The sequence below is a fragment of the Erythrolamprus reginae genome, chromosome Z (assembly GCF_031021105.1).
Source record: "Erythrolamprus reginae isolate rEryReg1 chromosome Z, rEryReg1.hap1, whole genome shotgun sequence".
NCBI lineage: Eukaryota > Metazoa > Chordata > Lepidosauria > Squamata > Dipsadidae > Erythrolamprus > Erythrolamprus reginae.
The window spans coordinates 44,017,415-44,040,099 of NC_091963.1; the positions used below are offsets into that span (position 1 = coordinate 44,017,415).

The 22,685-nt window shown below is 41.8% G+C and overlaps 1 protein-coding gene across 3 annotated transcripts in view; it reads left to right on the top strand.

Moving 5' to 3' along the window:
* The first annotated feature begins 7,353 nt into the window (after window positions 1-7,353).
* STK31 (serine/threonine kinase 31) overlaps window positions 7,354-22,685 on the top strand; it is a 114,665-nt gene continuing 99,333 nt past the window's right edge. Inside the window, exons 1-6 of one of the 3 annotated variants that reach the window (XM_070726414.1) lie at window positions 7,354-7,476; window positions 10,907-10,945; window positions 11,061-11,113; window positions 11,372-11,470; window positions 20,819-20,893; window positions 21,984-22,142. In XM_070726414.1, the coding sequence (XP_070582515.1) occupies window positions 10,918-10,945; window positions 11,061-11,113; window positions 11,372-11,470; window positions 20,819-20,893; window positions 21,984-22,142 (414 nt within the window). In that variant the 5' untranslated portion in view covers window positions 7,354-7,476; window positions 10,907-10,917. Of the gene's footprint in view, window positions 7,477-7,561; window positions 7,632-8,358; window positions 8,399-10,906; window positions 10,946-11,060; window positions 11,114-11,371; window positions 11,471-20,818; window positions 20,894-21,983; window positions 22,143-22,685 lie in introns of those variants that run through there. The other 2 variants (XM_070726416.1, XM_070726413.1) reach the window with 2 other exon arrangements.

The following is a 22,685-nucleotide window of genomic DNA, read 5'->3' on the forward strand; positions in this document are numbered from 1 at the left end:
TCCAAGTCCCGTCAACTAAGCAAGTGCAGGTTGGCAGGCCAGCGGGAGAGGGCCTTCTCTGTTCTGCCCTGGCCCTTTGGAACCAACTACCCTCGATATTCCTCCCTCCCCTCCCCACCGGCGCGCCTGCTTCGCCTCGCTAAATAGGGTCTAGCGCCTGAGGGAGGATGAGAAATTTAACGGCCATGGGGAAAGGCAACCGAGCGAGACTCGTGAGGTAAACTCGTTTCTCAGCATGGACCAGCAAAAGGCGGCGGGAGGGAATACAAAGAACAACTGGAGAGATGGAGCCGTACTGGGCTACCCAGGCTTCAAAGAAAAAAGTTCGCTTCAGGGCAAGGGGGCGCAACCGACGCCGCTTTCGTAAGACCCCAGAATCCCTCTAAGTTCCAGTTGCTAACAAAACAAGCCGCGGAGATCGGTCTGTACGCCCCACCTCCTGCCTTTCTGAGGGGACAACTCCGACACCTTCCCCCCTTCCCGGTCCCGCTCGCTCCCGCAGGTTTCCACTGCGGTCTCACCCTTTCGCTTGCTCTACCCGTTCCCCCTCCTTCCGAGGCCCCTTAACGAACTTTAACCGCTTCTTCCTCGACGACTGCCTCTCTTTCTTCGTCGCTCCCCGCGCCCCACCACCCGGCTTCAGCTTGAGGAGAGGCGAGTCCTTTTTCCTTCGGCTGGCTGCCTTTGCACAGGGCCCGACGGCGGGCAGCGTCGAAGTACCTTTTAAAGGGACAGGCCGCGGCGGCTGCTTTCAGAGTGAAGGGGGGGGAGTTCGGTGAAGTCGTCTCCTCCTTCTCCTCCCAGGCGCTCCGCATCCACTTGGCTTCTCCTTCTTCCCTCTCGCCTCGCCGAGTCAGGCGCAGAAGGCTTAGCGGGGGTCCCCGGGCGGCGGGACGACTCCTTTCCCTGCCCCCGCCGTCCCGAGGCCATGTCCACGGGCTCGCTGAGCGATGCCGAAGACCTCCCCGAGGCAGAGATCCTGGGCAGCCTGGCCGCTCCACGCCACAGCCCCGCGCAAGGCTCAGCTGGCGAGCGGGGCTCCCCGGGCAAAGGCCGGGGCGCGGCGGTGGGCAAGGCGCGTAAGAAAACCCCGGGGAAGAAGAGCCCTCCGGGAACGCCCCCCCCCGCAATACCCATGTGTTTCCCCGAAAGTAAGACATATGTCTTACTTTCGGGGTACGGCTTATATTAGCCGACCCCCCTGAGACCCCCCATATGTCTTACAATCGGGGGTGTCTTACTATCGGGGAAACACGGTATTAATCAGGAAGGGGAATAGCCTTCCTTGCTGGAATGTTGTTTTCTGCCTCAAACGATCAAAAAAAAATATTCAGCTTGTTTAGAAAATTTGTGTCACCCTTATGTTAGTGAAGCTGCCTTCTAGTCAGTAATAACCCATACACCTTGCCATACTAGGATCCATAGGATTTGAACGAAAGTCTCTGTGTTCTGACTTATAGGCCTGCTTTGCTGTTTTTGAAGTATGTCTCAAATCAGCTCTTGTTATGGTAAATGCTGCCACATTATCTGATTTGAAAGTGGTGTTTTTCATCTTCAACATCAAACTGACATGAGACATCCAAGGTTTCTCATTTGCTCTCAAAACAATAGTCTTAAGAACACTGACACCTTCCAGACATTTTTTAATATAAGCAGACACAGTAGAACAGGGGTGTTAAACTGACGGCTGGATGCATCATGCGCAGGCCACTCATCCCTGGCTCCACAAAGGCAAAAAACGTGGCAATACATCACGTGATGAGATTGAGTTTTTGACACCTGTGCAGTAGTATTCACATTTGTTCATATCAGTGTTGCCCAGTATGTTTGAGAAACATACCTAATTGTAAGCTTTGGATCCAAGACAGTTTGATAACATCAGCAAGTACTGTGGGCTGAACTGATAAAACAAAGTTCAAGACCATGTAGAAGAGGCCTTCATCCTCCAGTAGATAGACCAATATTTTTCATCCGGGGTTCTGCAGAACCCAAGGGTTCTGCAAGCACCAACCAGGGCTTCTGTGACTTAATGAGAAAAAAAACCCCGACCAGGACTATCATGCAGCAGCAGGAACCCTTGCCGCCCCTGGTCTGGGCTTTCATTGCCTTACTCCACTTTTGCCTCCCCCCCCCCCCTCAGAATGCTTATTCGTGGACTGCGTCGAAGTTGCGCTCCCTCCTCTCATTATGGATGCCAGTGGCCGAATGCCTCCCCCACACAAGCAGCATCCTGGGAAGTATAGTTTTAAGGAAGCTTTCGGAAGTGCACCAAGAAGCCCGCAGCCGCCTTTTCGCCGTGATTCAGCTTTGCTTTTGGTCACTGCTGTGGTGGCAGCAGCTCCGCCTTCGACAACCGTCGGTTTTACATTGCTTCTGATCTTTTCCCCAACTAACCTCAGATTGTGCCCATGCTGGTATGTCTGCCCAAATCTCGGTGACTCTGGGTGGTTTACAACATTAAAAACTACAACATAAAACTATGCCTCATCAATGCTAGCAACCACACACTCAGGTCAACTACTTGATTGGTTCCATCTCTATTCAAGGTCCCCAGACGAGCTGATAAAATCATATCTTAAGAGTCTTTTGGAAAAGCAACAAGGTGAGGGGGAATTGTATTCCTGGGGAGATGATGTTCCATAAAGAAGGGACCACCACTGAGAAGTCCCTTTTTCAAGGACGCATAGAAACATAGAAGATTGTAAGAGCTCATATTAAGAGCTCACTTGTAAGAGCTCATATTAAGACTTACAAAGTGGCGCTCAAGGCGGCAAGATGCGCGTACCATGCCGCCTTGATTGCATCAGCGGAATCCCGCCCGGCCGCTCTGTTTAGGGTGACCCGCTCCCTTCTTAACCAGGGGGGAGTTGGGGAGCCCTTGCAGAGTAGTGCCGAGGAGTTTAACACGTTTTTCGCTGATAAAGTCGCTCAGATCCGGGCTGACCTCGACTCCAATTGTAACACAGAGTCGACTGACAATGAGTCAGTCGAGGTGACTGGGGCACGTACTTGTCCACCTGTCTGGGAAGAGTTTGATCTGGTGACACCTGATGAAGTGGACAAGGCCATTGGAGCTGTGAGTTCCGCCACCTGTTTACTGGATCCGTGTCCCTCCTGGTTGGTCTCGGCCAGCAGGGAGGTGACACGGAGCTGGGCCCAGGAGATTACCAACGCTTCCTTGGGGAGGGGAGTTTTTCCATCACTCTATAAAGAAGCGCTTGTGCGCCCCCTCCTCAAGAAGCCTTCCCTGGACCCAGCCGTACTCAACAACTATCGTCCAGTCTCCAACCTTCCCTTCATGGGGAAGGTTGTCGAGAAGGTGGTGGCACTCCAGCTCCAGCGGTCCTTGGAAGAAGCCGATTATCTAGGTCCCCAGCAGTCGGGCTTCAGGCCCGGTTACAGCACGGAAACCGCTTTGGTCGCGTTGATGGATGATCTCTGGCGGGCCCGGGACAGGGGTTTATCCTCTGTCCTGGTGCTCCTCGATCTCTCAGCGGCTTTCGATACCATCGACCATGGTATCCTTCTGCACCGGTTGGAGGGGTTGGAGGTGGGAGGCACTGTGCTTCAGTGGTTCTCCTCCTACCTCTCTGGCCGGTCGCAGTCGGTGTTAGTGGGGGGTCAGAGGTCGACTCCGAGGTCTCTCCCTTGTGGAGTACCTCAGGGGTCGGTCCTCTCCCCCTTGCTATTTAACATCTACATGAAACCGCTGGGTGAGATCATCCAAGGACATGGGGTGAGGTATCATCAATATGCCGATGATACCCAGCTTTACATCTCCACCCCATGCCCAGTCAACGAAGCGGTGGAAGTGATGTGCCGGTGCCTGGAGGCTGTTGGGGCCTGGATGGGTGTCAACAGACTCAAGCTCAACCCGGATAAGACGGAGTGGCTGTGGGTTTTGCCTCCCAAGGACAATCCCATCTGTCCGTCCATTACCCTGGGGGGGGGAATTACTGACCCCCTCAGAGAGGGTCCGCAACTTGGGCGTCCTCCTCGATCCACAGCTCACATTAGAGAACCATCTTTCAGCTGTGGCGAGGGGGGCGTTTGCCCAGGTCCGCCTGGTGCACCAGTTGCGGCCCTATCTGGACCGGGACTCATTGCTCACAGTCACTCATGCCCTCATCACCTCGAGGTTCGACTACTGTAATGCTCTCTACATGGGGCTACCTTTGAAAAGTGTTCGGAAACTTCAGATCGTGCAGAATGCAGCTGCGAGAGCAGTCATGGGCCTACCCAGGTATGCCCATGTTTCACCATCACTCCGCAGTCTGCATTGGCTGCCGATCAGTTTCCGGTCACAATTCAAAGTGTTGGTTATGACCTTTAAAGCCCTTCATGGCCCTGGACCAGAATATCTCCGAGACCGCCTTCTGTCGCACGAATCCCAGCGACCGATTAGGTCCCACAGAGTGGGCCTCCTCCGGGTCCCGTCAACTAAACAATGTCGGTTGGCGGGCCCCAGGGGGAGAGCCTTCTCTGTGGCGGCACCGACTCTCTGGAACCAACTCCCCCCGGAGATCAGAACTGCCCCTACTCTTCCTGCCTTCCGTAAACTCCTCAAAACCCACCTTTGCCGTCAGGCATGGGGAAACTAAACATCTTCCCCAGGGCACGTTGAATTTATATATGGTATGCTTGTGTGTGTGTGTGTATGTTAGTATAGGGGTTTTTCTTAAATTTATAATATTTTAATTAATTGGATTATGTATTGGATTGTCTTTTCACTTGTTGTGAGCCGCCCCGAGTTTTCGGAGAGGGGCGGCATACAAATCCAAATAATAAATAAATAAAGATTGATGGCAGAAAAAGACCTCATGCCCCATCTAGTCTGCCCTTATACTATTTCCTGTATTTTATCTTAGAAACATAGAAACATAGAAGACTGACGGCAGAAAAAGACCTCATGGTCCATCTAGTCTGCCCTTATACTATTTCCTGTATTTTATCTTACAATGGATATATGTTTATCCCAGGCATGTTTAAATTCAGTTACTGTGGATTTACCGACCACGTCTGCTGGAAGTTTGTTCCAAGGATCTACTACTCTTTCAGTAAAATAATATTTTCTCATGTTGCCCTTGATCTTTCCCCCAACTAACCTCAGATTGTGTCCCCTTGTTCTTGTGTTCACTTTCCTATTAAAAACACTTCCCTCCTGAACCCTATTTAACCCTTTGACATATTTAAATGTTTCGATCATGTCCCCCCTTTTCCTTCTGTCTTCCAGACTATACAGATTGAGTTCATTTAGTCTTGCCTGATACGTTTTATACTTAAGACCTTCCACCATTCTTGTAGCCCGTCTTTGGACCCGTTCAATTTTGTCAATATCTTTTTGTAGGTGAGGTCTCCAGAACTGAACACAGTACTCCAAATGTGGTCTCACCAGCGCTCTGTATAAGGGGATCACAATCTCCCTCTTCCTGCTTGTTATACCTCTAGCTATGCAGCCAAGCATCCTACTTGCCTTTCCTACCGCCTGACCACACTGCTCACCCATTTTGAGACTGTCAGAAATCACTACCCCTAAATCCTTCTCTTCTGAAGTTTTTGCTAACACAGAATTGCCAATGCAATACTCAGATTGAGGATTCCTTTTCCCCAAGTGCATTATTTTACATTTGGAAACATTAAACTGCAGTTTCCATTGCTTTGACCATTTATCTAGTAAAGCTAAATCATTTACCATATTACAGACCCCTCCAGGAATATCAACCCTATTGCACACTTTAGATTCATCGGCAAATAGGCAAACCTTCCCTACCAGACCTTCCCCTATGTCACTCACAAACATATTCAAAAGAATAGGACCCAGAACAGACCCTTGTGGCACACCGCTTGTAACCTGTCTCTGCTCAGAATACTCGCCATTAACAATAACTCTCTGATGTCTATGCTTCAGCCAGCTTAAAATCCACTGAAATCCACTTAGGCTGGATATATGTTTATCCCAGGCATGTTTAAATTCAGTTAATGTAGATTTACCAACCATGTCAGTTGGACGTTTGTTCCAAGCATCTACTACTATTTCAGTAAAATAATATTTTCTCACGTTGCTTCTGATCTTTCCCCGACTAACCTCAGATTGTGCACCCTTGTGTTCACTTTCCGATTAAAAACACTTCCCTCTTGAACCTTATTTAACCCTTTAACATATTTAAATGTTTTGATCATGTCCCCCTTTCCCTTCTGTCCTCCAGACTATACAGATTTACCGTTAACACGGACTGATTTATTAAAAAATGAAAGTTAGATGAAGCTGACGTTACTGAGTAATCGCCTGATGTTTTTTAGATCGAAAAAAAGTGGGGGCTCGCCTTGAAGGGACATAAACATTACTGGTACACGGTACAGGTTCCGCCAGAAATCTGACGACACCAAAGGATTCCCCTGAAGAAAAAAGGTTGAAAAACACTGGGATAGACTGGTTAAAATGGTGATGATCTGGCAATTGAAATTATTTCCAACTAGCTTAGTTTTGATGACACTAATGCTGCATTAAAAATTATTATATGCATTTAGATCCCGAAAGCTTGCAAGTTAGCTTTGCTACTTCTGCCTGATTAAAAAGTAGCTAGAAATCGTAAGTGAAAAAGGATCACTAGAACCCTGTTTAGGTGAAGCTAATTTAAAAAGAAAAAAAGACTAACTTTTTCAAAAACCACTGGCAAAATATTCACAATACAGTACTTCATGAATATGGGGAAAAAACACCGTTTTATTCAAGAAGATTACTGTGTAAGAGGGATCGGGCAATTCAGCTATCTAGAATGAAACAGAGTTCTGTAGCAATCGTGGCGAGAAAGCATGCTCATCATAACACTCAGTAGCCAAACGGGAATGAAGGCATTACTGTATTCCGAAAAAAACGCCACACCGAAAGATTCATTTGCCCAATTAGATCCGAGAAAGAGTGGTTCTCACATTTGCCCAATCAGATCCGAGAAAGGTTTTTTGGCCGTTAACTTCTCGCACAGAGGTTGGCTGTTACTACCTCATGTGACTGTATTAAGGGCGTAATATTGTTTGCGCTCTGCGAGTATTTTCTATAACTCTCGAAATTCTAATTCTGGCCCAATTATTAAAACAGACCTTTGCCTGCGATTCTAAAATAGAGTGAATGCGGGAGGAAGCGAAGTAAAATCCAAAGAGCATCTCACAGCAACTTGCTAAGTGGTGATTTGATTCTAAAAAGCTGAAACCATAAGTGCTTTTCTTGAATCGCATCTTTGCAGCAAATAAAATGAAATAAAAACGCGAAGAGGCCGACAGTCTTGAGTCACCTAGTCTTGCTGAAAAGTGGAGTCCGTTAATAGTATTTGACTTTCAGCTGTGGCTAGATTGCATGACGCCTTAAACGAAAACGTTGGCTATTAAATCAGGAGATTCAGCTACGTAAGAATTTGTGGTTTACTACGGTGTGTGCTGGAAAGCCAGCCAGTTAGGTTACCCTGATTCAAACAACTGTGGGTAAGTAAGTGGCTTACCAAGAGTCCATGAGTTACTTTTTTTGGTACAATTCCAAGAGGTCCATTTTGTGGAATATCTGTAGCCCAACCTCGTGGAATAGCTATCGTTTTAATGATTTAATAATTATAGGAAGATTGGCAACTACAACGATAAAGGTGTAGTACTCAGTAACTTACAAGTGAGATAAAACAATTGTTGTAACTATTGAATCATCTGGAATAAACATTTCCGTTTTGCTTCTTGCAATATTCAACCAAATTTGTACTTTTTTAAGATTAATTAAAGCTAGATAGGGTATATTCTCTATAAATCTTGTGTCCATAGAAAATGGTAATTATATGAATAGCTACTTTTAAAAATTGAGGTAATCTTTAGAGCAGAATGGCTAAAAGTATATCTGATCCACTAATGAATTTGTTGATGAATTGCAGCATAATGGTTGGAATCTTGAATTAAAGCAGAAAGCTTAAGTTGTAAACCAGCCTCAGCTATAGCAATACTGGTAGTCTTAGATGTACAATCACAATTGAGTCCAAAATAGTAACATGGTTGTTAAGCAAATTTCTTTCTGTCCAACTTATCTTACAGAATTGTTAAAGGAAAAATAGAACAAAATATTATAACAAACAATATCTGGAACTCCTGAATGAAAAGCAGGATATAAATCTAATCAATCATTTTATAACATTGTCAATTGTAACAGTGACAACAATTCATTAACTCACTCTTAATGCTGAATTTTAACCATTGCCTCTTATTTAAAATTTATTTATCTTTGTTTTAATATTTTATTTGTAGACTACCCAGAGTGCAATTGTACATTTGTATATTATCAAATGAGGAATATGGGTAATTTATAAATTTGATAAATAAAATATTGTTGAAATTAAAGGAGTGATGTTGGGCAATAAGATTGAAACAGGTGAGACTGGAATCAGCACTTTCTAGATTGGAAAAGTTATGTTAACATTTTATCTGATCACTGTAGTACAAAGCTTGCAACTGAGGCTGTCCCTTATGTTTAGACCTTGGTAAAAGGATATTCTTGGAATTAGAAATTATTTTAGTGTACCTATCATTACTACTAATTACATGCGTATAATGCAGTGCCCACACTGTACCATGCCCCATGTGAATGCGTGCACACCACCTATACGCTCCCACTCCCTTATGCATGCATGCATGATGCCATTTCTCCCTCACGCATGCGTGCGCAACACCCCTAAGTTGCTCTTGCCCTGAAAGCACATGTGATCCCTGCTCTCCCCCTGTGCATGCCTGCTTCACACACCCTTCCCATTTTGAACCTGGCAAGCCTGGGAACAAAAACAGGCTGTGGGGGAATTGTGTCTTCCAGAACCCGGAAGAATGTCAATGAAGTGTGCTCCCCAGCCTGCCACCGAGACCAAGCTAGTATAGCCCTTCCACGCCTTCTCCCAAGGAAGAGTGGCCCCTTCCCAGCTGGGATGTCTCATACAGATATTACTTTGCATGGACTCTGCTCCTTTGGCAGCGCTGCTTGCTCTTGGTGGCTGACAAGGGGCATCCTGTCTGTAAGTGGCAGGGTTAGAATTGCTGTACAGCTTCAAGAGAGCATTAGGGGCAGGACTGTTTGTTCTCAGTGGCTGGAAGTGAGGGGATTTCACCTCCAGTATCCTGGCCACAAGTATCAGGGTGGCCCTGTGGAGCCCCAGGACCGCAGAAGGGGCAGAACCACTTGTTCTCAGTGGCTGGAGGGTGGGGATTTCTGCTTCAGCATCCAGGTCAAAAGCAGCAGGATGACAACTACGTAGCCTGCCACCCCAGGACAGCAGCAGGGCAGGGCTGCTTGTTCTCGGTGGTGGGCAAGAGGGGACGGTGGCCACTAAGAACAAGAAGCCCTGCCCTTCTACTCGTTTGGGGATATGCAGCGAATCCTGCTGCTTCCAGCCAGGATTCTGGATGAAATCGCTACCCCCTGTGCCCACCACTGAGAACAAGCAATCCTGCCCTTGCTCCTCTCCTAGGGCTGCACAGAGGTTCTCACCCTGTCACTTGTTGCCAGGATTCTGGAGGAGAACTGCCGCCCTCACCTGCCACCGAGAAAAAGCAGCACTTCTGCTGCTTCTCTTCTGATGTGCTCGAGTTGACAGGTGGTCTGAACCATGGATGGTCATCGCTGTTGATTGTAGGACTGGGGCTGCACAAGAAGTCCGTTCGGGGAGGGAGGGAAGTCCTAGCTGGCCGATCCTGGTTGACAGCTCTGCTCCCTTAGGAAATGACCGCTGGGATCCTGTCTCCAAGTTTTTGGACATGTGAACTATTCTTCATGCATGCATGTGTGCCAGATACCAGACCAAATGGCTGGCCTACATGTGCACATCGGAAACAGGAAGTTCATCTTTCTGGTGCGCATATGCATACCAGCTGACTGCTCTTTAGGTTTCTGGCACTCCTGCACTTGCGAAGACCAGCTGGCTGGTATGCCGGAACCTGGAAGGGCAATGAGCGATGGCTCCGTGGGTCTAGAAGATGGCTCTGCATGTCACTTCTGTCACACATGCCATAGGTTCGCCATCACGGCTTTTAGTGTTTATAGCTGGATCTAAGGGACAGAATCTTATAGGTACCTTTCATTAAAATTTGGTTTGATTGAAGTATAAACACTTTACTTTTTAAGAATGAGAAGGCATGAACTCCCCATGTACCTAAAATCTCTGTGCTCTACAACACCACCTTCTCTCCTTACAGATACTTATTCATTCCTAGGAGCTCAAAATCCTCTATAGAACTCTGATAGAATCTGCTTGTTCAATCTTATTTGGGCTCTTTAATATCTATTGGGATCTTGGGAATATACAAGATTTGCTTTGAGATCCAGATTGTCTGCGGAGAGGGGCGGCATACAAATCTAATAAATTATTATTATTATTATTGTTATTGTTATTGTTATTGTTATTGTTGTTATTATTATTATTATTATTATTATTATTATTATTATTATTATTATTCATCATTCACTCTTGTTTAAAAAAATTAGGAAGACCTGGACTTTTCAGCTAGGCCTTAGCTAAAGGAGAACAAGACATTTATATCAAAAATATCTTTATTAGTTATTTACATTAATAAAAACAAAAACGACATAGAAAAAAAGCATACATACATACAAACAAGACAAAATAAAGCATATTGCTTTATACATTAACCCTGGTACTCTCCTCGCATTTACTATACACTTGTTACCCTCCGGGTTCTTTTAGACCCGGAGTATAAAAGGGTTGGTTCTAGCTACTGAAATGGTCTTTTTGAATACTTTTTTCAGTCTCTTTTAGGGAGAAATACTGTGCATCATATACTCCAAAAAATACAGTATGTAATGTTTGAATTATTTAAGTTACTGCTAATAAATAATAGGCTATTAATTTAACTAACAATTGCTTCCCTATTTTAGGTACTGTCAGAATGGAGGAGGATTCAACATATAATAAAGGTACATATATTAAGAGGGTATAGATTTTCTTAAAAAACCTCTTAATATAGGGGTTTTAAACCTCTTTTATTACCCTCTTAATATAAAACTGATTCAACTTCTTTGTTCTTCTCAGTGGAAATTGTATTTGGCTGCCATATAGAAGACGCTGTAACTTTTTGGGCGCAGGTAAGCTCAAAATTGTGGGGTGTTCTGAATAGCACTGTTATTTAAAGTGAGATTAAAATAATTCATGCCTCAGATTATTTATCTAAAATAGAAATTCTTTATGCTTAAATTTGATAAAATGAAAGGGTTTTTTAAAGATAAACTCAAAATTATACATGTAGAATGTTTTATGTTTGAATCACTTTAGTATTTGTCATTGATTATCTATAAAAATCGTGAATATGAATATTTATTTGGATTTCAATGTGTGCTGTTTAGAAAGTTTATAGATCTCAGGAAATTTTGAAGATTAATTCTGAACTGTCTGCAATCTGTCCTCATGCTGTCCAAGTTTTTGGCAAACCAGATTTTAATAAGGTAGGTTATATACATACTTATCTTATATAAACACAAGATAACATTTTGCAGGCATCAGTTGAATTTGTATGCTTTAACATGCACTTTAAGGACTTATGTTTCAAATAGAATAGAATAGAATAGGCTTTACTGAGGGCAAATCATGTCAGACTAACCTCATTGATTTCTTTGACTATGTCACAAAGATGTTGGATGAAGGTGGTGCCATTGACAGCAGAGAAAGTCCTCATGGTCCAACTAGTCTGCTCTTATAATATTTCCTGTATTTTATCTTAAGATGGATATAGGTTTATCCCAGGCATGTTTAAATTCAATTGCTGTAAATTTACAAACCACAACTGCTAGAAGTTTGTTCCAAGCATCTACTACTTTTTCAGTAAAATAATATTTTCTCATGTTGCTTCTGATCTTTCCCCCAACTAACCTTGTTCTTGTGTTCACTTTCCTATTAAAAACACTTCCCTTATTTAACCCATTAACATATTTAAATGTTTCAATCATGTCCCCCCTTACCTTTCTTTCCTCCAGACTATACAGATTGAGTTCATTATATATATGTCACATGCTGTTGGTTTTTTTTGCTGAATTTGAAAATTAAGGGTGACTAGGATAGATCTATTTTGGCCTCATTTTGGCCTCATCAGCTAGCCATACGCACTGGGAATTGAACCTGCAACCTTTGCCTTGTAAGGCAGAGAATTATCCTCTAGGCTAGCTATTTGATTGATTGATTGATTGATTGGTTAGTTAGTTAGTTAGTTAGTTAGTTAGTTAGTTAATTAATTAATTAATTTGTATGCTGCCCCTCTCCGCAGACTCTTTCCTGATAAGTTTTATGCTTAAGACCTTCCACCATTTTTGTAGCCCGTCTTTGGACCCGTTCAATTTTATCAATATCTTTTTTTGGTGAGTTCTCCAGAACTGAACATAGTATTCCAAATGTGGTCTCACCAGCAGCAGGATCACAATCTCCCTCTTCCTGCTTGTTATATTTCTAGCTATGCAGCCAAGCAATATACTTGCTTTCCCTGCCGCCTGACTGCACTGTTCACCCATTTTGAGACTACGTTTTTGCTAATAGAGAACTGCCAATACGATACTCAGATTGAGGATTCCTTTTTCTCAAGTGCATTATTTTACATTTAGAAACATTAAACTGCAGTTTCCATTGCTTTGACCATTTATCTAATAAAACTAAACCATTTGTCATATTACAGACGCCTTCAGGAATATCACCCAACTGCACGCTAAGAGTCATTGGCAGATAGGCAAACCTTCCCTACCAAACCTTCCCCTATATTAAAAAGAATAGGACCCAGAACAGACCTTGTGGCACACCGCTTGTAACCAGTCTCTGCTCAGAATACTCGCCATTAAAAACCACCCTCTGATGTCTACGCTTCAGCCAGCTGCAAATCCAATGAACTATCCAGGGGTTAAGTCCAATCTTCACTAATTTATCTATCAGCTCTTTATGTGGAACCGTATCAAAGGCTTTGCTGAAGTTCAGATAGGCAATATCCACGGCACCACTTTCATCCAATACCTTTGTCATATAGTCAAAAAAATCAATGAGATTAGTCTGACAAGATTTGCCTTCAGTAAAGCCATGCTGGTTTGGGTCCAATAAGTTATTGTTTTTTAGGTGCTGATTTATCACCTTTTTGAGTGGAGTCTCCATCATTTTAACTATAACTGACGTCAAGCTAATTGGCCTGTAGTTACCAACTTCTTCTCTACTGCCCTTCTGGATAGGCACAACACTGGCCATTCTCCAATCACCAGGAACTTCTCCTTTTAAAAGGGATTGGTTAAACAAATCAGTCAGGAGGGTAGCAATCACTGATCTGAGTTCTTTAAGAACTCTGGGATGGATGACATCTGGACCCATTGCCTTATTTATCTTTAATTGTTCAAGTTCAACTAAGACATCAGCCTCTGAGATCACTGGAGCTGAATCCCTACAACTGGAAGCAATGCTATATCGATCCATAGTATTATATTGTAAGATGTCTTCTGAGAAAACCAAACAAAAATAGCTATTCAAATGGTCAGCGACCTCCTTATTCCCATCAATGTATGTATTATTGCCGGTACTAAGCTTTGTGATGCTGCAGTTTTCTTCTTCCTATCACTAATATATCTGAAGAAGGTTTTATCCCCCTTCTTTACAGATTTTAGCAGCATATTTTATTTATTTATTTATTAGATTTGTATGCCACCCCTCTCCGTATGGCGGCTAACAACAACAATAAAACAGCATATGACAAATCTAATATTTAAAATAACTATCTCAATATCTCAATTCCCCCATGTCTGACGATAGAGGTGGGTTTTAAGGAGCTTACGAAAGGCGAGGAGGGTGAGGGCAATTCTGATCTCTGGGAGGGAGCTGGTTCCAGAGGGTCGGGGCCGTCACAGAGAAGGCTCTTCCCCTGAGTCCTGCCAAACGACATTGTTTAGTTGACGAGACCCAGAGAAGGCCAACTCTGTGGGACCTAACTGGTCGCTGGGATTCGTGCGGCAGAAGGCGGTCCCGGAGATATTCTGGTCCGATGCCATGAAGACCTTTATAGGTCATAACCAACACATTGAATTGTGACCGGGTAACACGGGCATACTTAGGGAAGCCCATGATTGCTCTTGCAGCTGCATTCTGCACGATCTGAAGTTTCCGAACACTTTTCAAAGGTAGCCCCATGTAGAGAGCGTTACAGTAGTTGAACCTCGAGGTGATGAGGGCATGAGTTGACTGTGAGCAGTGATTCCTGGTCCGGGTAGGGCCGCAACTGGTGCACCAGGCGAACCTGGGCAAACGCCCTCCTCGACACAGCTGAAAGATGTTTTATTTTGCAGTTGAATTTTTAACCTTGATCCTTTATTATTTTATTATATTCTGCCATTTTTTCTTTATTTTTCTTTGCTGTATATGAAATTATTATTCCTCTTGTATACGCTTTTATCATGCCCCATAAATTTTGGTTGGAAGTTGGCTGTTTTTTATTTTCTATCAAAAACATCTTTAATTCTTTTGCTAACATTTGTATAAAATGATCATTTGTGTGAGATGTGTATTAAAAGTCAATCTTCTATTATTGAATCCTTTATTTTTCCAGGTTATTTGTATTGAATGGTTATGATCTGCCCATATGTTTGGCATAATTTCTATTTTTTCTATTTTTCTATTTATTTCACTTGTAATCCATGCCATATCAATTCTGATGTGTGTTTTATGGGGATTGGAATAAAATGTGAACTGTTTAGTTTTAGGATGGAATGTCCTCCATAAATCTATTAAATTAAATTCTTCCACCATATCCCAAAAGGTTTTTGGTAATGTAGATTTACTTGGTTGTTTCTTTTTCTTTCCCATATGGTCTTTTCTCCCATCAAATATCCCATTAAAATCTCCAATTATGCATATAGTTTTGTGTTCCATTTGGGTTATTTTAAAATGTACTTTTTTATAGAATTATTTTTGGTTCTTATTGGGAGCATAAATATTAATTATCAAAATATTTGTTTTCCCTATTTCTATCATTAAGATTCTTCCATTTTTATCTTTATAAAATTCTTTACTTCTTAGATCTTCTTTTTCATAAATTGCCATGCTCCCCCTTTTTTTCTGTCTGCGGTCATGTATACCTTGCCCAATTTTGGAAAATCTAGATATTTCTTTTCCGTTTCTTTGATGTGCGTCTCTTATAAACATGTAATATTTTTGTTTAGCTAGTTTTGTTAATGTTTTCTTTCTTTTAACCCTGCTGTACTGTTCGATAAAACTCCCTAATGTCATGTTCCCGGGTCTATTTGACCCGGACCGCAAATTGATCATTTTAGGTACTTATATTTGGTCTTTTTGAAAGCTTGGAAACAAGTTTGAACATTTTTGCATACATTGAAATGAAAATTGAAATGAATAAAGTAATGCTTATTGATTTATTTTGCTGATAAAATGCGCCCCCCCATTTTTGTGATTTTTTTTTTCAATTTATGGATAGTTTTGCTTGCAAAATGCATTCTATTTTACTAAACGTGGTGTGGGATTGGTAGCTTGAACATTTCTGAACATAATGATATGAAAATTGAACTGAAAAAATTGATGCTTATCGGTTTATTTTGCACAAAAAGTCTCCCACCCCACTGTTTTCAATTATTTCAATTTATATAAAAATTATGCTGTTAATTTCAAAATTACATACTTGTTTTTAGTAAAATGGATTTCTTTCATAAAATTAGTTGTCTGGCTATCATGTGCTTGCTTTTTAAAAGGATGTTCCAAATATTTCAAGCCAAATATATATACAGTAAATAGTGAAAATAATGGCACACAGCAAGGCCGAGGGGGTGTGGCCCTTTTGTGACTAAAATAAACAAATAAGCATCACTTTTTTCAGTTCATTTCTATTTTTCTTATGATCAGGAATGTTCAATTTAGTATATCAAAATGTTTGGGGGAACATTCCTTAGAGATTTGTAGCCTAAACAAAATATAAACTGACGCGAAATGCTGAAAACGTAGGGGGGGGGGGGGCTTTCTGATCAAAATAAAAATATAAGCATCAATTTTTTCAGTTTAATTATCATATTATGTTAAGAAGTGTTCAAACTAGTTTCCCAGTGAAAAAGGTTTTCAAAAAGACCACAGTTAAGTGCCTAAAAGAATTGTTTTGTTTCGGGTCAAATAGACTCGAACAATACAAGTTTAGGTAAACTTTTGCCTAGTAAAAAGTTAGCACCCACCCCCAAAAATATTTTTATAATGATCAGCAATGTTAAATTGAGTAAATGAATGCCTAATATATTAAAAATATTTCGGATTTGGAGCCTAAAATTTTTTTAAAGTGAAAATGGTTGCAAGCAGCTGGGGGTGGGGGGGGGGGAGGCCTTATTTCTAATTTTAAAAAACCAATAAGCATCATTTCTTTCAGTTCATTTATATTTTTCTTATGTTCAGAAATGTTCAAACTACCAATCTCACACTAACTTTAGTAAAATTGAACACATTTTGCAAGCTAAATTATCTATAAATTGAAAAAAAGTTCACAAATAAAGGGGGGTGTCTGCATTTTATAATCAAAATAAAGCAATATGCATAATTTATTTTCAATTCAATTTTCATATCATTGTGTGCAGAAATGTTCAGACTACTTTCCAAGTGAAAAAAGTATTCAAATTGACCAAACATAAGCACTTCAAATGAAGAAATTTCGGTCCGGCTCAGGGTGACCCGGGAACAGTACAAGTGTGACTTTTTTCCCCAGCAAGAAAGACCCCCCCCCCCCCCAAAAAAAAAAAATTCTCATAGAACCCCTGAAATGATGAAAAGTCATGAAATTTCAAGTTTCAGATATGCAGGGAAAATTTTTTACAGGGTCTCAAACTTTGATTTCGGGTCTCACAGACCCGAACAGTACAGCATATATTGATTGATATTAATTTTATCTCTCTTTGCATCTTTCATTCACTTTCTTCTTGGTTTAGTTTTGATTTGTTTGATTGTCCTTCTGAGTTCTTGTTCTGGCTTCTTTTGGTTTTGGTTGTTCTTCTATTTCTTTAGTCTTCTCCTCTTTGTTCCCTTCCTTCTCTGTTTCTTGTTCTTCTTGTGTTTCCATTTCTTGTCTTTCACTCAATTTGTCCTCTGTCCTGGTGCTTCTTGACCTCTTAGCGGCTTTTGATACCATCGACCATAGTATCCTTCTGCGGTGGTTGGAGGGGTTGGGAGTGGGAGGCACTGTTCTTCAGTGGTTCTCCTCCTACCTCTCTGGTCGGTTGAAGTCAGTGTTAGTGGGGGGTCAGAGGTTGACCTCTAGGTCTCTCCCTTGTGGGGTGCCTCAGGGGTTGGTCCTCTCCCCCCTGCTATTTAGTATCTACATGAAACCGCTGGGTGAGATCATCCAAGGGCATGGAGTGAGGTATCATCAGTATGCTGATGATACCCAGTTATACATCTCCACCTGTTTTTTCTTTGTTCTCATTCTTGTATCACTTCTCCCCCACTCTCTCTTTCTCTATCTCTCTCTTCTCTTCCTCCTTCTCTCCCTCCTTCTAAGGCTACCTTTGGATGAAGCTGGCTTATTTACACACACACCCCAATCGCTCTTTCCTTCCAACTAAACTGGGGCAGCAGTCACAGCAACTAACACTGCCGATTCAGTGTCAGGGAAGCATGATCAGGTACAGTGGACCTTCCACCCTTCTGCTTCCTTCTTCTAAAAAGTGCCTGAGGCCCTTTGGCTACAGCATCTCCCCAAAACCCTGCAGTCTCTGCTATTGATCACATCACGGCTTCTGGTAACCAGCTTTGGCAGTTAGCCAATTGGCTGGTGGCTATCTGTCTCAGGTGGCCAAAAAGCCCTGGACATTTCGGCGAATGGGCTACGCCAAAAACTATGGGACGGAGATGCAGTGGCCCAATGGCCAGATGAACAGCTCAGGGTGGGCCAGCCGAGGAGAAAAGCTAGAGGTTAATGGGTGGAGGTGGGACCCTAGCAGCGGCGCGGGCAAGGGTAGGAGACCAAAAGTCCTATTCTATTCAGGCTTGCTTTGTCATTGGCAAGGGGTTTGAGGATTGCGTCCATGTAGGCTTCAGCAGCTCTTTGCAAAATGCCTTTACTGCAAACCTGTTTTCCCGAAAATCAGTCACCCCCGAAAGTAAAACATAGGAGACGTTTCGTTTCGCAGCATTCCTGAACAGAACATATGTAACATATATTTGAAGAAAGTATAATTGTTGTACATGGAAATAATGTTACGGTAGTAGTAAAAAATTCTTGATAGGATTCACAATTTGTCTGGTTATGCTGGTTTGTGATGACAGCTACTGTACAGTATATAATAAATGTTCATTCTTTTTGTTCAGCAATAAATGTGAATTCTTCTTTATTGAAAAAAAATAAGACATCCCCTGAAAATAAGATATAGCACATCTTTGGGAAACAGGGTAGGAACAGAGCCTTGGAGGCATCACCCATTCCTCCCACCACCAGAGCATATAGGATTGCAATCTCCCTTCAGGCTTCAGCAAGGAAACAGCAAACGGAGGGAAGCCTTCCTTTCGTTTGCAAACACGTAGGCTTCAATGCGCAGATAATACAGGGCTAAAATAAGTTATTCTTATATTCTCATACGTAGTTTAATATGCACACAGGTTATGTGGGTTTATGAAATTTCATCCTAAACCACTTGACAAAATATTCATAAAAATTATAGCAATCTGAACTTCCGGGGATGGGTGAGTGGCGAAATCTGGATTGAAAATGTTTGCTTCTCCATTATAATTATGGAGAATTTTTTTAAAAAAAAAATATGGGGGGGGGGGATAGAAGTTACAGGCAAGATTGTAAAAATTCTACTTTTGAAAAAGTTAAAAAAAATAATTTCATGCAAAGAATTTTATGTGAATGATTTTATGCACATAGCAGCAGGAAATAGTAATTCTTTTGCTAGGTCAATATCCAGGATCCATTACCAGCATGTTTAACCATAAAACAGTTAAGACAGTTCTGTCTCATATGCCCCAATAACCGGTCAGATCACATAGGATCAGCCTTCTCTAGATCCCTTCAGCAAAGCAGTGTCGGCTGGTGAGGCTGCGAGAATGGGCCTTCTCTGTAGCAGCTCCAATCCTCTGGAACCAATTCTCCCCAGATATTCGCACTGCCTCACCCTCCTGGCCTTTCAAAAGGCCTAAAAAGGTCTGGAGCTGTTGAGCGATGACATCTTGCTCTAGCCATTAGTTATGAATGAATGATGTGGTTTAAAATTTAGATTTATGTTTTTGACCTTGCACACCACTCTGAGTCTGTCAGGAGAAAGGCTGCCTGTAAATTGAAATAACAAATAAATAATAAGTATGAGCAAACACATTAAGATAACAGACAAAGAGATGTTGCTTCCATTCCCTCTTTCTATTTATGATTTTATAATACAGGTAATCCCTAGCTTATGAGCGTTCCCTTAGCAAACGCTTGAAGAATGCTACGCCCGTAGCATTAAGAAGTCCCAAAATTATGAATATTGTAGCACCATGGCAACTGTTCACTGTTACGAATGACCATAGAAGTTCTGCAACTTTCACCCCTCTTATTCTCCCCTCCCCTCATCTTCGCAGGCACTTTGCAAAGATCTCTTCTCTGTCACGGTTTCTTTGCCTGCATTCAAAGAGAATACTGTATACAGTGATCCCTCGATTTTTGCGATCTCGATCTTCGCGAAACGCTATATCGCGATTTTTCCCACCCGATGACGTCACTCTCTTCCTTCCTTTCTCATCTTTCTTTCTCTCTCTCTTTCTCTATCTTGCTTCCTCTCTCACACTCTCTTCCTCCCTCTCTCATCTCTTTCTTTCCTTCTCTCTCTCTATCTCTCCCCCTCTTGCTGGCGGGCGGCGGGCGGCGGGCGGGCGAGCGGGGGCATCAGCGAGGAGCCGGGGTTTCCCCTTTGCGTGGGCGGCTGGGAAACGCCGATCTTTGTCTGCTCGCTGCTGCTGCGCCGAGCAGATCAGCTGCTGGGCGGCCGAAGGAACCTTCCCTGGGTCTTCCCCCCCTTGCTGGCGGGCGGGCGAGCGGCGGGCATCAGCGAGGAGCCGGGGTTTCCCCTTTGCGTGGGCGGCCGGGAAGACCCAGGGAAGGTTCCTTCGGCCGCCCAGCAGCTGATCTGCTTGGTAGCGCAGCAGCAGCGAGGAGCCGAATCGGGGTTTCCCCTTTGCTTGGGCGGCGGGGAACGCAAACTCCACCATCTACGCATGCGCGGCCATAGAAAAAAAGGGCGCGCATGCGCAGATGGTGTTTTTACTTCCGCAACCCTACATCGCGAAAAATCGATTATCGCGAGGGGTCTTGGAACGGAACCCTCGCGATAATAGAGGGATCACTGTAGTCCTAACTCACCGCGAGACCATACAAGATCAGTAGCGTGAGATCTTGTACTATTGATCTTGTTTAATCTTGCATTCTGGAAAAGTGGTATGGGATATATGGTGGGAAATTGCTGGCTATCTTTATTTCTGTGCCGTTTATTAGGATGTCATGATGACTTTCTGTACACTCTTCATCTGTATTTTATATGCAATGTGACTTATTAATTTCTCCTTTAAGAACAAGATTTTTTTTTGTAGTACTATACAAATACACCCTTTTTAGAATAAAAGGCTGCTTTAAGAAAACCTGAATTGGTAGCTATAAAAATAGAAGAAAGTAGGTTAATTCATTTTTAAAAGATTACATTCCGTAAGGCCACGAAGACCTGATTTATATTCTGGGTAAAATTATTTATACTATAATGAGGTTAGTATCTAAATATTACATAGAAAATTACCAATTTATCTACATTTGTTTTAATTCTCAGATATATGCAGGTTGCTTTTCTGAAGATAACCGCTGGTACAGATGTAAAATACTCAAAGTAATCAATGCTGAAAAAGTAAGTATATTTTTATTAATAATTACTCAGTTTGATTTTTAAAAATATAATACAAAAATAAATTGAGAAGAAAAACATTTTGTAACATTTTCAGTTTTGTAAAGCGCAGCAGGTTGAAGTTTGTAGCCTAGTTAATAATTCAATGTACACTATTCAAATTTCTTTTGTCTTGTTTTGCTGCTGTATTTTAAAAACTAACAAGATAGATTTAATTGTGGGGAATTTAGTTGTTCTGCCCACTTCTTTATATAATTGAGAAAAAAAAATGACTTCTGATTTTAATATCTAAGTCTAAACAAAGAGATTGTTTTTGTACAGCTAAGCTTGGATAAACTTTGTCTTATTTTGTTACATTTGCATACTTACAAGTAAGATCCACCAAGATCTCCAGGCTTTATTTTTTACTAGTGTACACAATTGTATTGATGCCTTAAAAGTCTTTCAAATAAAAGGCAGCTATGGTTAATGGTCAAATAGTTCAAATAATATTCACAGCTGTGATTCAAGGAAAGGTTCAGCCATTAATTTTAAGTAACAGAAAGTTTATGGAAGTGTCCCCCGACAATAGGATGTAATTACTTAGATTATATTTTCTTTTTTTTTGTACAGTTTGTTTTCTTGTTTTCTTTTCTGTAAACACATATTCAGTAATTATTTTTATTTCCACTATCTCCTTTAGGTGCATGTCTACTTTTATTACAAATTAAAGTGATATTTCTTTATCAGACTGTTTGCTCTTTGAAAACTGATTCCTAATACATCATCTTGTTTATAATGCTAAGCTTTCTGATTTTTTTACATAATGTCTCTATGAGAAAAATCAGAAAAGAATAAAGCTTTCCTGTTTTGTTCAAAACTAAGGAGCAAAATAACAGTGATCCTCAAATAAAATAAGGTTTAGAACACCCCAGTGACTTAGTATAAATAGAGTTACTTAGTGCTCTTGGAGAATTCCAAACTGTGGAAAACTATTATAGAAAGCCCAGTGAGGAGGGAATGGGATGGAATGTCAACTGGAAAGAATACACTTCAATACCTTACAGCTTCAAAAGGCAGATTTTAAAAAAACTTTGTTATTTTGCTGTTACAGTGTCAAGTGTTATACATTGACTATGGAAACTCTGAGATCCTCAGAAGATCAGAAATAGTAGAGATCCCTGAAAACTTGCAGTTTCCTGGTATGGCAAAAAAGTATAAATTGTGGGGAATACAGATATCAGCTAACATAGATTTGAATCAATTTGATCGGGTAAGCCAGATGTTTCATGTGATTATGTTTTTCCATGTAAATTTCAAATGTAAAATCTATATATACAAAATTGCAAGGAAAAGTAACTGACATAATAATAATAATAATAATAATAATAATAATAATAATAATAATAATTATTATTATTATTATTATTATTATTATTTATTAGATTTGTATGCCGCCCCTCTCCGTAGACTCGGGGTGGCTCACAACAATAAATAACAATGTTACAATGGAAAACAAATCTAATATTAAAAAACAACTAAAAAACCATAAAATACATAAAATGTAAAAGCCTGGGGGAGGGAGGTGTCTCAGTTCCTCCATGCCTGGCGATTCAGGTGGGTCTTAAGTAATTTGCGAAAGACAAGGAGGGTGGGGGCAGTTCTAATCTCTGGGGGGAGTTGATTCCAGAGGGCCGGGGCCACCACAGAGAAGGTTCTTCCCCTGGGGCTGCCACAGAGAAGGTTCTTCCCCTGGGGCCCGCCAAACAACATTGTTTAGTCAACGGGACCCGGAGAAGGTCAACTCTGTGGGACC